We start from the raw sequence: 15,225 nt of genomic DNA, 5'->3' as shown, positions 1-15,225 counted from the left end.
TGTGTGGTTTTTTATTTGGGGTTGGAGAATGTTTAACTTAGTGGTGTGTGTGTGATCCGAGGAGGCACTAGACAGTCACTAACCAGGGTTGAACAGATAGCTTTAATTTAAACCTTATCGCCAAGACACCAAGTCACATTGTATGTCTGAGTATAAACGTGTCCCCATGATTCTGCCTCTAATTGTGTGTGTGTGTGTGTGTGTGTGAGAGAGAGAGAGAGTGAGGGACAGAATGTAACTCTAATGTACAAACTAAATGTACATATTTACACAATCATGGCCCATTTCTACAGATTCAACATCATGAGGGCAAAGTTCAAGTCTGTAATCTGCAGGGGTGTGAGAGCGGTTTGTATGCTCGCGACAAAAGACGCAGATTGTGTCGTTCAGAGCTTTTTACTGTACAGAAGAGTGTGTGTGTGTGTGTGTGTGTGTGTGTGCTTGCTTGTGTGTGCTCGTGCGTGCACTAGTTAAATCTCGGTGCTACGAAAGACCTCGTCAGTCTCGAGTCAGAATCAGGGACCTGTTTTTGTGCGTGTGTGGAAAAAGAGAGACAGCGTTTCTCACTCATCGGGCTATAGACTCTTTCATCACTTCACTAACTGCCGTCACATTTCAGAACCAACGGTCACTGTAAAGGTTAGAGGGGCGGGACTAATGTGGATTGATGGGCTCAGGCCTGAGGAGTGTACAGAGCTGCTGATTCTTATATCACAGCGAGGACCATGTGAACTGAAACGGTTTCCTCAGGTGAGAGCTGTTCATTTCGTCTTTTTTTTAATTTTAATTTTATTTCATGGTGACGTTTTGTGCCAGTTTGTCGGCATGTAGACGTGTATTTATTCAGGCTTTTTTCAGAAGGAAGAAAGCTCGGCCACTGGTCCGGTGTTGTGGTTCCCTCCTCTAGTTTGACGTGCATCAGTTGCACAGTAGCACGTTGCCCAGAGAGCCGAAGGCGTAAAGTAGCTCTTTTTCTGACGAGGCACGCTGGGAGAAGTGGCTCCAAAAAAATAGAAAGACTGGAGGGAAAAGAAAAGATGAAAGTCCTCTTTCAATTCAACCACTCAAAGACAGGAAAAAAAAAAGAATTTGGAGAACATTCACATCTATCTGTCTCTTTGTCCTGCAATTGTTCTGACAACTGAAGGACACATGTTTGTTTGACTTGTGTAACAGTTTCCCCTTTAAGGCCTGAACTGACTTTACATTACTTTGACTGGTCGTGTTAATCTGTTACCTCAAGAGGACTGATAAAATCTGGTGTTAAAGCGGTCGTCAAAGCGGAAACCCTCCTCCTCCTCCTCCTCCTCCTCAAGATAACAGGGTCACACTGGGGGTCTGACGTCAGATCCTAAGCGTTCAATTCAATGTAGCCTAGAGGGGAAACCCTTGGGATCACTGGGGGACTCTAGCATGTAGAGTTGAGGTTGCTGTTTCAGAACAGGGTGGTTGATGTTTATTTCCACTTTCTGTCAAAGAGAAGACGCAGGTGCAGCTACGTTATTGTTCAGCTGCTGTGCATCGTAACGTCCTCTCATCCCGTTCATTTCCTGCTTGGCTCCATGTGGCACTACATCTAATGGTGGATGCTGTTGCTATCGACACAGACAGGGTGCAGAGATAATGTTGTGGAGGTATCTCTAATTTAATCTGGAGATTTGACAAGAAGCGTGGAAGCTGCTGTGACTCAGTGTTTTGATACTGAGAGTTGCTGATGAGCTGCTGTGTCCCCTCTCGTAGAATCAAGACAAATCAGTTTGACACATCAGAAAAAAAAAAGGAAAAAGAAATCAAAGCAGAGGTGGAGAGTGATGACTAAAGATGCCATCATGTGCTGTAAATGTCCATCATTTCCTTGTTTTCTTTCTTTCTTGCGTTTCTTTTCTTTGGTTATGAATATGATTATTAAGATGTAAGAATACTGTAGTATCATAAGTGAACCATTCTTCCTGGCTAGGCATAGAACTTGCTTGTGATTGATAATGGCAATGTATAACTTGTAAAAAAGCAAAACAATTAAAAACTCGAAAAAAAAACAAGAAAATAAGTACAAAAAAAAAATCTGTTACCAGTCAGAGGCCAAGGTAAAGGACTCTCATTTCTTTGTGTTTTTATTTTTTTAAATAGCAATTTATCACTGTGTGATATTTTGTACATCATATTAAGCTGTATTCAAACTATTTCCTCTAACTACAAGGTTTTATTAATTTTGTTTTACTATATATTTTTGAACTGCATTCTAGCTTGTATCAAATGAATTTTCTCTTTTTGTTTACGGGTCCCTTGTTGTATGTCATTAAGGAAGAAAAACAAAACAAAAAAAATGAAGATTTTTGTACAGTGACTTATGAGTTCTGTGTCTTTCTTTCCTCTGGGTTCAAAAAGCCTGCATATACAACCAGAAGCTTGCAGGATTCACTTCTCACATTAGACTAATGAAATACACAAAGACCTTTGTGTTTCTCCTGTTGGGCTCATGTCTTTAGGGCCTGCGTCAGCCATCCAAATAAAACATTAGGAACTAACTTACATAACCCACCAGTACGGTCGTCCTACCCCTCGGCTGGTGATGCGTTCAACTCAAGAGTTTATCCTCTCACAAAAAGTAAATGTGTTAAGACCACAGCCTGAAAGCCGTCTTAGTTTCTTAAAAACACATTTAGTCTATACCTAGACTTCCCATAATGCAACTCCTTAGTTAGTTGGTTAGTTTATTGTCCCGGCAGGGGAATTCAGATTCACAACACTGCACATTCACCCCTTCAAAACCAGAAGACATAACTATGGTCACATTGTCTACAAGTCTACTTGCTATATTTTTCAGGGGCTTTTAGCTAAATCCAATGGTCTTCTTCAAAGGACAGGTTGAGTTACTCAAAAGAATATTTGATATTTTAGCTTCGATACATAAAGAATTTTGTGATCCACGTGTGTGTGTTTTAATGTTGTACATCTTGTCTCTTAATGTTGATGTTTTTCGTCATTAATGGAGCATTTTTATGTCATCAAACCACATATGTTACCTGTGGCAATGTTTTTTTTTGCAATATTAGATCAAATCTATTTAAATCACAACAGTAGCCCCATCACTACATCTCCACTGTATGAAACTATACCAAACAGTTCCCTCTTGTGGTGGAAAGTAAGAACTCTTTTCACATAACTACTGCTGCCTGAAGTGAATTTGGTTTAATGAATCGAAAATCTTAAGATTGCATCACAGAGAATCACAATAAAATAGTGCCAGGAAGAGAATAAGCCGAAGAGGAGGAACTTCTAGTGGTTGGTAAGTGTCAATATTAGAAAATTAGATCAGTGGTGGAGTCATAATCCTTACTGTTCCTTATGTTTTCTCAAATCTGTCGACGAGCCTTTTCTGGTTATTCCCAGATCAAGAAACAGTGGAACAGTTTGACCGATGAGATGAGACAGACAACATTCTAAGTGTCTTTTAAAGGTTCAGTGTAAGATTTAGGTGAAAGGGATCTATTGGCAGAACTTGATTATAAAATACTCCTAGTGATTTTTTCGCAAGTGTGTTTCATATGTTTTGGAAAACTTGTTGTTTTCTTTACCCTTGACTGAGCCCTTTACATTTAAATACTTTATATTTACACCAGAAGCTGGTTCTCTCTACAAAGGCCACCATGTTTTTTACAGAAGCCCAGACTGGACAAACTAAACACCTTTTGAGTTTTTATGACAACTGAAGGCTTCCACAGGTTCTCTGTCATGTTTGGAAGTGGAGGGTGAGGTGAGGGATATCATCTGCAACGTGAAACTAAGTGTGGAGCTGCTATGGAGCTGCCCGCCTCCGGCACAGTAAGAGGATCTGAGCTGGCCTCTTCTCTGGGAGGAGGCAAACAAGACCAGTAACCCCATGGCAAGGAAGAGAGAGCGAGAGGAAAAGGAGGAAAGGGAGGAGGGGGAAGTTTGGGAGTGAAGGGAGTCACAGGGAGGCGGGATCTGAGCTCCTGTTGGCTCCAGGCCCTGTCAGTCATCTCACTTCCTCCTTGGCTGTGTCGATGAGAAGGCGGGAGGGAGGGGGAGAGGGAGGTACCCTCACACAGCGCTCTCTCTCCCCCCTCCCCTCTCTCTCTCTGGGCTTTTTCACAGAAAACACTGAACTGGGGCTGAAACTGAAACAGGGCAAGACTCGTAAAGAAGAAGAAAAAAAAAAAAGGAGTGCAGGTTCTCTCGCTCTCCTCCTTTCTCACAATTTCCTGTTTAAGGAGGCCATTTTGTAACTTAGCCGGCGGGGGAAGAGCACAACAAAAAGTTTTGGCATTTGTTTTTTGCGGTTCTCTCCCACGCCCCGGGGAGTTCCACAGGCACACGGTTTGGACTTTCTCCTCCTCTGCAGAGCAGCTTCTCCTCCTGGACGAGGAGGTGAAGGACAGGGAAGGAGGAGGTGGGGTTCTACTCCCTGTGTGTGTGTGTGTGTGTGTGTTTTCTCTCGAGTCGCACACACACTTGTTCCTGTCATGCCCGGGCAGTGACAGAGCTCTGACACCGAGAGAGAGAGAGAGAGAGGAGGAAAAACCACCGCTTCCTGGATCAGGATTTCTTCCTTCATCCACAGGGAGGGACTGGACACAGGACCCAGAGGAACCAGGACTCTTCTGGTTTGTGTGTGTGTGTGTGTGTGTGTGTGTGTGTGTGTGTGTGTGTTCATGTGTCAGTGTGTGTGCCCCTCTCTCCTCCACTGAGACAGTTTGAATGAGAGTGGGCTCACCGGGACCTCCAGCTCCAGGGGCGTGAATGGCTAACGCGAGCCCATGTCTGCCCTCGGGGGGGGCCATGGCCCAGGTCTTCTTCCCTCCGGGGGGCTCCTCGCCACCAGGCCCGGCCATGATCCAGCAGACCCCCGTGCCCATGCCCTCGATTCCCGCTCAGGGAGGGTTTCCTGTGATGGAGCTGACAGCCTGGCAGGGTCTTGGGGGGGCTGCGATGCCCTCGGGCCCCCCCACTCCATTGGGGGTGTCCTTCATCATCCAGATCGGCCTGACCAGAGAGTCGGTCCTGATGCCCCTGACCTCCGACCTGGCCTATGTCAAACAAATCGCCTGCTCCATTGTTGACACCAAGGTAGGAAGTGGGTGATTGTGTGTGTGTGTGTGTGTGTGTGAAAGTGGGTCAAAGTGGACATGCTTTACATTTACATTACATGTCATTTGACTGATGTTTTGTCCAAAGCGACTTACAATGAATACACTCAATGTTTATGAGGGGCCATTTAGGGGTTCAGTATCTTGCTAAGAACACTTCGGCATGCAGATGGGGAAGAGTGGGGATTGAACTGCCGACCTTCTTGTTGGAGAACGACCACTCTACCACCCAGGCCACACATGCTCCCTACAGGTGTGCATGTGGGAGAGTCCCTCCTGCCAGACGTGCACATCTGTGTCAGAGCTTTTTTCTCGCATGAGCGGTTCAAAGTTGTTTTCTTTGTCTCTTCCACTTTGTGTTGTTGTGTCCCAGTGTTCCACCCGAACCTCTGTTGACACTGTGCTGCTCTCGTAGCTAAAGGAAAGGGTTTCCTCACGCAGGCCGGACAAAGAGCTGCCACGGACTCGTAGGAAATGTACAAAATGTCAAATTTTTGGGCTCTGGCTCTAATTATAGCAATTAGCATGTCGGGCTCTCACAGTTGGAGGAGTTCAATTAGGGTTTTGTTTCAGCATCACAGCGGACTAACACAGAGATGTTGGATCGGCTCAGGGACACACTCAGTTTGATCCACCAGCAAAACGTGTCAAGCGGGAACAGTTAAAACTGAAGATGTACTGGTCAACAACGGCAGCAGTTTACATGTGATTTGACTGTCATTTCTCGACATGGCACGGTGGCTCAGTGGTTGACCAATTTCGCCTCAAAGCAAAAATGTCCTGGCTTCAAACCTGCCAGTTTGCCAACTTCACTTTCTGTGGTGAAGTTGGTATCTGGGCCTTATGTCTGTGGGGTTTTTCACAGTTTCCCTGTTTATAATCTGTTTATAAAAATGGACGACATGGTGGCGATTCAAAAGTGAAACCAAAGCATCTCGATCGCCACCTGGTGGCTGGCCTCAGCGTTGGTCATAAATCCCGCCTCCTCTTGTCAGTGTATTGGCGTAACTAAAACAATCAAAGTACACGTTATATAATTTTTTGCTGAAAGATGGTGATCTGTCATTTTAGGTATTTTTCTTATTATGCTGATGTACGTTCAAGTGTTATTTTTTTCCAATTCCAAAGTTTTCATTTGTTAATCGTTGCTAAACAAACAAGGTGAAACGTCACCATTGAAAGATGACTCCTGATTGGTCGAGTGTGTGTATCAATGGAACCTCTATACTGCTGTATCCAAATGTGGAAGATGGCGGTGTTCATATCCTGGATATTTTGGCTTCATTTCTGCGTAGTGGGAAGAACTGGAGACACGTCGCCCATCTTTATTTACACTCTATGGTTGGATGCAGTTAAACAAACAGCTCCACTTAGAAGGGAACCTTTACTTTAACATTCAGTAAAACAGACTGTTAGTATGACGCCTGTTGCTGAACAGCCATGAGCAGAGTCAAACTGAGTATCAGACGGGATCAGCATTAAAATATAATATACCAGCTCAGTGCTTCTCTCTGTCAGAAGACAAAGTCCTCAAAGTCTGTGACCTTTCTGACGTTGTGATGTCAAAAGTCCCTTTCACCTCTCAGCAGAGCAACTTCAGTGGTTTTGCATTTCACGCCCAAAGAACACATCGTGCCAAATTTAGTCTCCCTGCTGAATGCTTCATTGATGTCCTCTCTGTAGCTGTCAATTCACAGGCTTTTATTACCCGGGCCTCTAATCTCTCTAATGGACCGCACCATACGTTTTTTGAAACATTTTTAAAGTTCTGCCTTGAGTTTATATTTAAAGTCTGCGTAAAACAGTTTTTATATCATTACAAAACAATTTGCATCCTCTCCTCTGTGAGTTCCATCGTTTCAAAGTGTTAAATACAAGTAGGGTTCAAACGTCAGAGACTTCATGTGAGTTTCTCTGAAGGCTGCAGGTGGAACGAGTGAATGACCTGCGGGAACGCTGGCGTCAAACTAATGTATCGAAAAATGAAAACCTTCAAAACAAGTGTGTGCAGGGTTCAGTGAGGGCAGAGAAGCAGTGACATCCTCTTTACAACAGGAAGCAATGAGTGATATGGGGAATATGGTCTTTATTTGAGAAGTGTCAGCCATCAATCATCCAAACCTGCACAGTAATGGTGTGAGGTTGCATGCTCACACGATATACAAATGCAGAAGGTTTGCAGGTGTTAGATATGCAGATTTCCACAGCCTGCTCTGAGCTGCTTTGTGAAACTCTCCACATCTGCAAATCTTCCAGGAAATACCGGTAGCTCTCTCTCTCCAGCCCCTTTGCTAATCTGTTTCCATGTGCATGCCGCTCTTTGTTTTCTCCCCTCACGCAAGTAGTTCCCTGTCATGAATTTGGTTTAATCAAGCGCGATAAGCAAATTCTGCAGGGCTGTGAATCTGTGGCCGGATCGCTACAGGGTGTCAGTTGCACTGTACAGTGGTGGGCGAGGCTGGGATCAGGAGCTGTGGAGTTTCCATACAATGGAAACAAATGTGGTTGGAACAAGTTAGAGGTGTTTCTCACTGTGAAGCAGGCTTCTCCTCCTCTAGCCTTAACAACAACTTACTCCAGGGCTGTGGCTAAAGCAAGAGCACCGTGTGAATCCATCCATGTTTAATGTCCAAATCCACAACATGGGACAACTCAACTCCCCCAGTTTGAGTTGCACATCACAGCATTACAACACATCACTCCGCCCCTGCTAAACATCCCTTATATTACATGCATTACTGATCAATATGAAGAGAGTGCAAACCTCCGGCAAGGCCCAACCCTCCCCTACAAGCAGGACCAAATTTCGAACAAACGTGCCTGATTGTTTTCATGAATTGTTGCCCGGGAAATACATAAAAACATAGCTGGATCCACACCAACATTTAATGGATTCTTCCTCGACTCATTCTGCATTCAACCACTACGTCTCAAGAAAATGTGTTTAGTTTATTTTTTTTGTATCATCTGTTTTACAAACACACAAATAAACCCCATAAATTAAATGATGTAAACATAAGAGTGAGTTAAATAGTAAGGCAAATGAATCTCCTCTTCCGCTCACATTCGTCAAAATCTAAACGGCACCATGCGTGTCTCTGCGTGTTCACTTCACTTCACTCTTCCTCTTTTCTTGTTTTCACTTGACAAAACGTCAAAAACAAAACTTCACAGTGCATCTATTTTAAGACAGGTGTGTGTAATAAACACTGTTAATTATTTTGTTAAAAAAATGTTTAGTTGCTTCGTTGCTGTAAAAATCAAGTCCAGAGTTTTTCACATTGCAGTACATTAAGTCACATGAGAACAGACCCCTTTTGGACATTAATCCAATGCAAATGGCACAATAGAGAAACAATTACTCCTTAATGTGGGTCACTCGTTTTAATTGCATTTGATGGCTGTTTGTGGATCAATCCATTACACCTTTAAAAAAATGACAACGATAAGATCCCGTGAAGCTCTTATCCATGATTAACAAGAACAGCAACTCATACGTCACAACACATTCTAAACATGTCCATGCCTTTCATAAAACTACTGGCAAGCAGGATGCACAAAGCAAATATGTTATAGGTCAGCTCGAGAATCTTTGACCGCACAGTAAAGATCAGGATGCTGATGCAGTTCTGTGAGGGACAGATTCAACTTCAGCCATTTTCAGTTGCAGTCGGGAGTCAAAAGATAAAACTGACAGTGTGACACATTAGTCCACACACTCTGATAACCAACCTTAACCTGTATCAGTTTCAATGCCACAGTCTCACTTTTACTCTACTACATCAACACCCATCTGACGTTGTCTGTATTTTTAGACAGAGAGGAATGTTGATTCCACATCAGAATTTTAAATATACACTGGGAACCAGTCTGTGGTTCCTGCTCCACTGAATCAAATTTAGAAATGAAATTAGCTTTATTTTTGTTTTGAATTTACCTCACTGCTTCCAGCAGTTTTATTCTCTCTCCTAGCGACAGGACAGTCATTGCACTGCTTTAAATTAGAGAGAAAGCTGACTTATGGGGAAATGATGCACTTTGTTAGTCTTTCTTTATTACACTTCACACAGACACTGCAGGCGCAGGTGTCAGGGGGAATGTTTGTGTTAAGTGTCTTGGCCAAGGACACTTTGGAATGTGGAATGAAGGAGCCGGGGATTGAAACGCCGACCTTCTGGTTAGTGGACAACCCGCTCTAACTCCTGAGCCACAGTCGCCTGTGTAATGTGTTATGACTGAGTTGAATTATTTTAGTCAGATGCTGATGCACTCTGTAGTTCAACTGAAGCACTAGAGCAAGATGATACAGAATTAATTTACACACATATACACCCATCTATCTATTCCGCTTATACTATAGGTTCAAGGGGAGCCAGAGCAAATATGCACATATATATTAATAATAGTTCCAATGTACATATTATGTAATTAAACTAAAGACACATTATTCCTCGTTCTTCCCTATATCTTTTATTTTTCATCTCTTAGAGGAGAATAACTTCATCCCACAAACAAAAACAACCTGATCTTTTTCAAGTTCTGTTGGCGCGGTCGCACACACATGCACACGCACACACGCACACATTCAGAAAACTTCCAAAATCCCCTAAACCCAAAACTCCTGCCCTGCTTGGAGCCACAGCTTTAGGTGGGAGAGCTGGACAATAGACGGCCTGTCCTGCTCTGCTTAACTGAGTGCAACATGCGTTGGACTGTGTGCATGCATGAATGCCCACATTGGTGTGTTTAGAGGGGTAGTGAAGTACCCCACACCCCCGCCCACGGTCATCTCTCCCATCCCAGAAAGGGTGAGTCACCGGCTCTGTTTATTCACAGGCTCCCTCCTTGTGTTCCATTGACACGTTTTTCCATTCACTTCTCCGCGGAGGAGCGCACCCAACCTTCCAACAACATCCCGGAGTTAGTGGCCCTTCTACAGGTTTGGCCAATAGTCTTGTGATCTGAGCATTAAACTACCCCCTCCCCGCCCCCCCACCCCCAGGCTCTCAGGCCAGTAAACCCACCAATATCTGGACTCCACTCTCCCCAAGCCTCAATAAAGCCCGGCTTGGCTCTGTACCGCGAAATCACGTTTGCCAAAATCTCATTTAGCCGGCACGTCTCCATCTTTAGCACAAACCCGCTCTCCTCCTCCTGTGGAACAAGAACTAATAGTTTGGCCTAGAAACCATGAGTGTGATGCATCTCTGATGTGTTCACTGTTTTACTGACCCCCTTCTCTTTTCCCTCTGTCATTATTTCCTTTCCTCACTTTACATCCTTGTTCACCCCACCTATAGGGCTCATTTTCATTTCAAACTTTGGCCTTTGAGAATGCCTTTCCTTTCCATTCCGTTTGGTTCCGTTCCTTTCCTTTCCTTTTCGTTCCATTCCTTTTCTTTCCTTTCCTTTCCCTTCCTATCCTTCCTGTTCCTCTCCTTTCCTTAACATTCCATTTCTTTCCTTTCCTTTCCATTCCTCTCCTTTATGTTCCGTTCCATTCCTTTCATTTTGTTTCTTTGCATGTGGCTATTTTCCTTTCCTCTCCTCTCCTCTTCTCTCCTCCACGATGACATCTGTTTCCTCTCAGCGTCGTCAGGAGAACAACTTCCTCCTCTTCCTTCTCTCGTGCCGTTCCCTCTCTGTAGATCCTGTCCTCCCCTCTCTCCTTATCCGCTCATCTCCGGTTCCTGCCGCCTGCCTTATCGTCACCTTCTTCTCACGCTCGGCCTCCTCTTCCTCTTGTTAATCTACTTCCCTCTCTTTGCACTCATCCACCATTTCTATCCACTTCTTCCCTGTCAGTGTTCCTTTTTCTTCACATCAACTGAATTAAGAAATATGATTAAAATGAATGATTGAATATAACCTCTAACCCAAAGTATACAACGAGCCAGGACGTATACTTTAGCATTGAGTCAGAAATCCTGTTTTCACATTTGTCCAGTGGCTACCTCCGCTATAATGATTCATGTTTTCCCATGAAGATAAGACTACAGTGTCAGTCAAGCAGCTACGGAGGAGTACAGCTAACATGCTGCATGGTCAGGTTTTACTTTCCAAAAAGGTGTGTCGATGCACATCGACGTGGGCTGACGTCACAGGGAGTGTTTGTGCGAGTGTGTTGGCGTATGAAGACGAGTGAAAACCTGTTGAGTCCCAATAATGTTGTCTGTGGTCACGTTGCTGGATTGAAGAAAATGTCTGCAGACTAATGAGCTGCGACACAGTTTGAACAGCCAGTGAGCTGCTGGGTCACATCCAGCGGCGGATACACAGGAAGCACACGGCTGTTCATTCATTTAGATCCATAACTGAGGATATTAGTTTAACATGCTGTTGCAGTTAATTATCAACTTGCCCCTAAAATTAATAAAGAAACTGTCGCATGGAAGACACACACAAACACACACAGACTGACACAGTTGTGCCACCATTATACTAACCCTAAACTCAACCTAAACCTAACCTAATCTAACCCTAGCCTTAACCTAAACCCCAAACCAAACCCAGACATAAACATAAACAGGTCTTCACCTTAAAATTTAATAATTTCCATTATGTGGATTATTTTTGTCTCCACAACATGAATAATACCTGGACCACCCACCCACGCACAGACACAAACCCACACACAGCTGTGAAGGAGAGACCCTGCCCTGGCCATTGTTTCCACCTCCGCTGTGGAAGGGGCTGTTTCTTTATCTCTCTCTCTCTGGAGAAGCAGTTTGGCCCTGGGAATGGGATCATACACACTACCTCCTGTTTACCTCACTCCCCTGTATTATACACACACACACACACACACACACACACGCACAAGCACACTAACTGTAAAGCAAACAGTTGGCCCTGATTTTGCAGATAAAGACCGGTGTGAGGTGAGCTAAGGTTGTATTGTTTATATGGAATCATCACAGTTCCACGTTCGGCATCGTTAATAGGTGAAGATGCTACAGCTACACTTCCATCCGCTGAACTGATGGGACGGGGGATGTTTTCCTCCTGCTCAGATTATTGAAAAAGCCTGCTGTACTGTATGTGCCAGAACCACCGGGCAAATACACCGCACTTATCACCCCAAAGCTTTGTTGGTCAATGAATAAATGCCACTCAATTAGCAAGAAAGTGGCAGGTGTAGATACAAGCAAAATAACATGACATTTGATGACGGAGTGAAGATAGCAGAGAGCTCTGACTAAACACAGCAGATGCTGAACCTCACACCCAAACTATAAATATTAAATCTAATAAAACTTTACTTCTGTAAAGGAAATTGTGGTTATTTCTAAGGAGGGAGAGTCACAACAACATGTATCACTTCTGCTCCCCAAAGTCCCTATGTGTGTGTGCATGTGTGTGTGTGTGTGTGGGTGTATGTGTGTATACGTGTGGTGTGTGTTGATTTGCATGGTAGCAGAGCAGCTTTGCATGACTGACCGTGCCTGGTGTCTCCTGGCTGCTGGCACTGTGCTACATTCGAAGCTCGGGCCACACACGGACATTTGATTATTCAAAGCACACACCGCTGCCCCGTAGCAAAGTGACAGGATGTTTATCAGAGGCAGAGGTGGGACAGTAAATGGAAATTTAAAATGTTGTCATGAAAAACACAGGGGGAAGTTAAAATGCAGGACACAATGCACAAATAAAGATACCTTGTGTATCGGAGGATAATCTAGTTTATCATGGTCAGGAGCCTGCAGGGGACGGATCCAGGGGCCCCTGGGACAGGGTCTCTCTGTGTGGCTGTCAATATATTTTGTTGTGAGGTCAATCAAAATGGAGTAAGAGACACAAAGCTACCAAAAAGACACAGAAAATTACCACATAGAGATGCAAAGTAAACATAAATCTGTCATACTGAACGGATTTACCAAAAGTCCTCCAGGGGCCCAAACATGACGGACAATGAAAGTTAATACAAACGTACACAAAACATCCAGAAAGGAGGCAAAAATACACAAAATCTATAAATCTATGACAAAGGGATGGAAATTTACCACAAAGAGAAACAAAATACTAGACCCAGACAAAAATATGCAATATGACCCGGAGGTTTCTTGATCTGATCATTTTAACCATAATTGCTATTAATAATCACAAGATTTCCACATCATCTTGATTTCTGAAATCTGGGCACGCGAGGACAAGAGAAGAAACTGTATGAAAAGTACATATCCTCGTCTTATAATGACCAAAACTATCATGGACTTCAAGATTGTTTTTAAAATTTGTTGAAACTGTTAAAAACTAAAAACGAAATCATTTAGTTTCATTATGATTGACGTTGGACAGTATAAGCTGAGTCTGTTAAAGTGCTGTAATTCATTATTGTAATAAGTTAGATTTGTAACACTGATACTAACCGTTTAAGCTGGAAAATGTTGAACGATCAGGGAAATAAAGGATCAGTCCGGTGGTTACACATGTTTTAATTAAATCTGCCTCTACTACTATGATAAGATGAAGAGAAAAAGATGAAAACAATAAAATAAGATAACAAATATAGTGTCACTCCCCCGGCTGATCGTGAGAAAGCTCACATTTCAATTTGTCAGCAAAAAACTGTTTAAACAACACTTTAGAAAACCTGTCCGTTCGCCTGAAAGCTTGTGGCTCCTGACCTACATTGACTTCAATGTTTTTTTTAGAGTAGAGTAGTGTTTGAATATCCGGTGGAAATTATGTCAAAAATGAGACTAAAGTTAACTAATAAAGTAGAATTCTGGTTTGGTGTGTTTCTGCAGCGCACACAGCCTCTAATAGTGCTGCATTCTTTCTCTTGTTCTCAGCAAAAGAGGCCTTATGATACTAATCCAACGATTAGCACTGTTGAAAAAGAAAACGGTTTTGTGCAATAATCCAATTGGGAACTGCTGAGCAGCATTTGGTGACATGTAACCATGTGGAGAGCTCGTACCAGCCGGGTCGAGAGAATTTCCTCTCATGTCACAGAACCAAGGTGAGGGGAGGTCAGGGCGAGATAAACACACTCAAAGTGACCAAAATAAGTTAGTTATGCCTGTGGTGTAAGCGACTGGAACCTCGGAAACATTGAGATGACTGCCACACTCTATTGAAGATATTTAAGCACAGTCAGACATCTTGAATGATCTCTTAGAAAAACTGGGAGAGCTTCATTGCCCCAGGACATGAAAGCAGTTTCTGTTTGATTATGTGTGTGAGAGAGAGACCGACAGCAGACAATTGTGTGAGCGTGAGGGTTGAAAGGGTGGGTTTGGTTTGTCTGCGGCACAAGTGCAGTGTGTGTTGGTGTGAACCAGACACGTTGTGAGGTGTGTGTGTGTCTGCGTCTCAGTTGTGAGGAGAAATGGGCCAAACTGAAGTCTTACCTCAGAAGACAAACACATGACATCAATAGTGAAGGTCGCTGAGTGGAAGAGCCGAGTGGAAAATAACGTGAGGCCATCAGCTCGGCCTTTAGTGCTTAACTTGGGTTTAATACATTTCTAGAATATTCACCAAAAATACTTTTCAGTGTGCAATGATTACAAAAACATAATTAGCTCCATTGCAAGGAGGTTTGGTTTCATTTTGCACTTGTTTGTCATTTAGCAGGATTACACAACAACTACTCAACCTATGTCCATGGAATTTTGGGAAGGGGTGGGGCATTGCCCGATAGGGAGAAACAATCATTTCTTTCACTTTCTTTAACATTGTAAGTGAGGGCGTTTTTCAACATTTTTGTGGATTATTTCAGAGAATAATTCATGGATCTTGATGGGGAAAAAAAGGGGATTCATATTTATGAATGTGTGCAATTTGGTGCAGAATCAGATCCAAATAAAAATCTGTATCTAGTGAATTTGAATGTGGTGTCATAAGGTCAACTGTTGTGAGTGCCATTATAGTTGAGAATATAAGATTAAGGGGAATCATTTAATGCACAATTTATATCGTAACCAGGGTAAATGCTCATTGTGAATCATGAAGAGTACGATACACATGCACACTTGTCTGTCACCTGCTCTTATTTTGAAAATGACATTAATCAGCTTAATCAACACAAATAATTACCACAACCACTTGGATACAACAGAATATTTCATTTGATTATTGATTATTAGATGTGGATGCAGTAATACAGGAC

The 15,225-nt window shown here is 43.2% G+C and overlaps 1 protein-coding gene across 1 annotated transcript in view; it reads left to right on the top strand.

The window, feature by feature from the left end:
* Window positions 1-4,681: 4,681 nt before the first annotated feature.
* prkd2 (protein kinase D2) overlaps window positions 4,682-15,225 on the top strand; it is a 31,386-nt gene continuing 20,842 nt past the window's right edge. Inside the window, exon 1 of the mRNA XM_061073375.1 lies at window positions 4,682-5,088. Within this exon, the coding sequence (XP_060929358.1) occupies window positions 4,762-5,088 (327 nt within the window). The 5' untranslated portion in view covers window positions 4,682-4,761. The remainder of the gene's footprint in view (window positions 5,089-15,225) is intronic.

This window comes from Limanda limanda, chromosome 6 (assembly GCF_963576545.1).
Source record: "Limanda limanda chromosome 6, fLimLim1.1, whole genome shotgun sequence".
NCBI classification, from domain to species: Eukaryota; Metazoa; Chordata; class Actinopteri; order Pleuronectiformes; family Pleuronectidae; genus Limanda; species Limanda limanda.
This window is presented reverse-complemented; position numbering and strand designations above follow the sequence as displayed.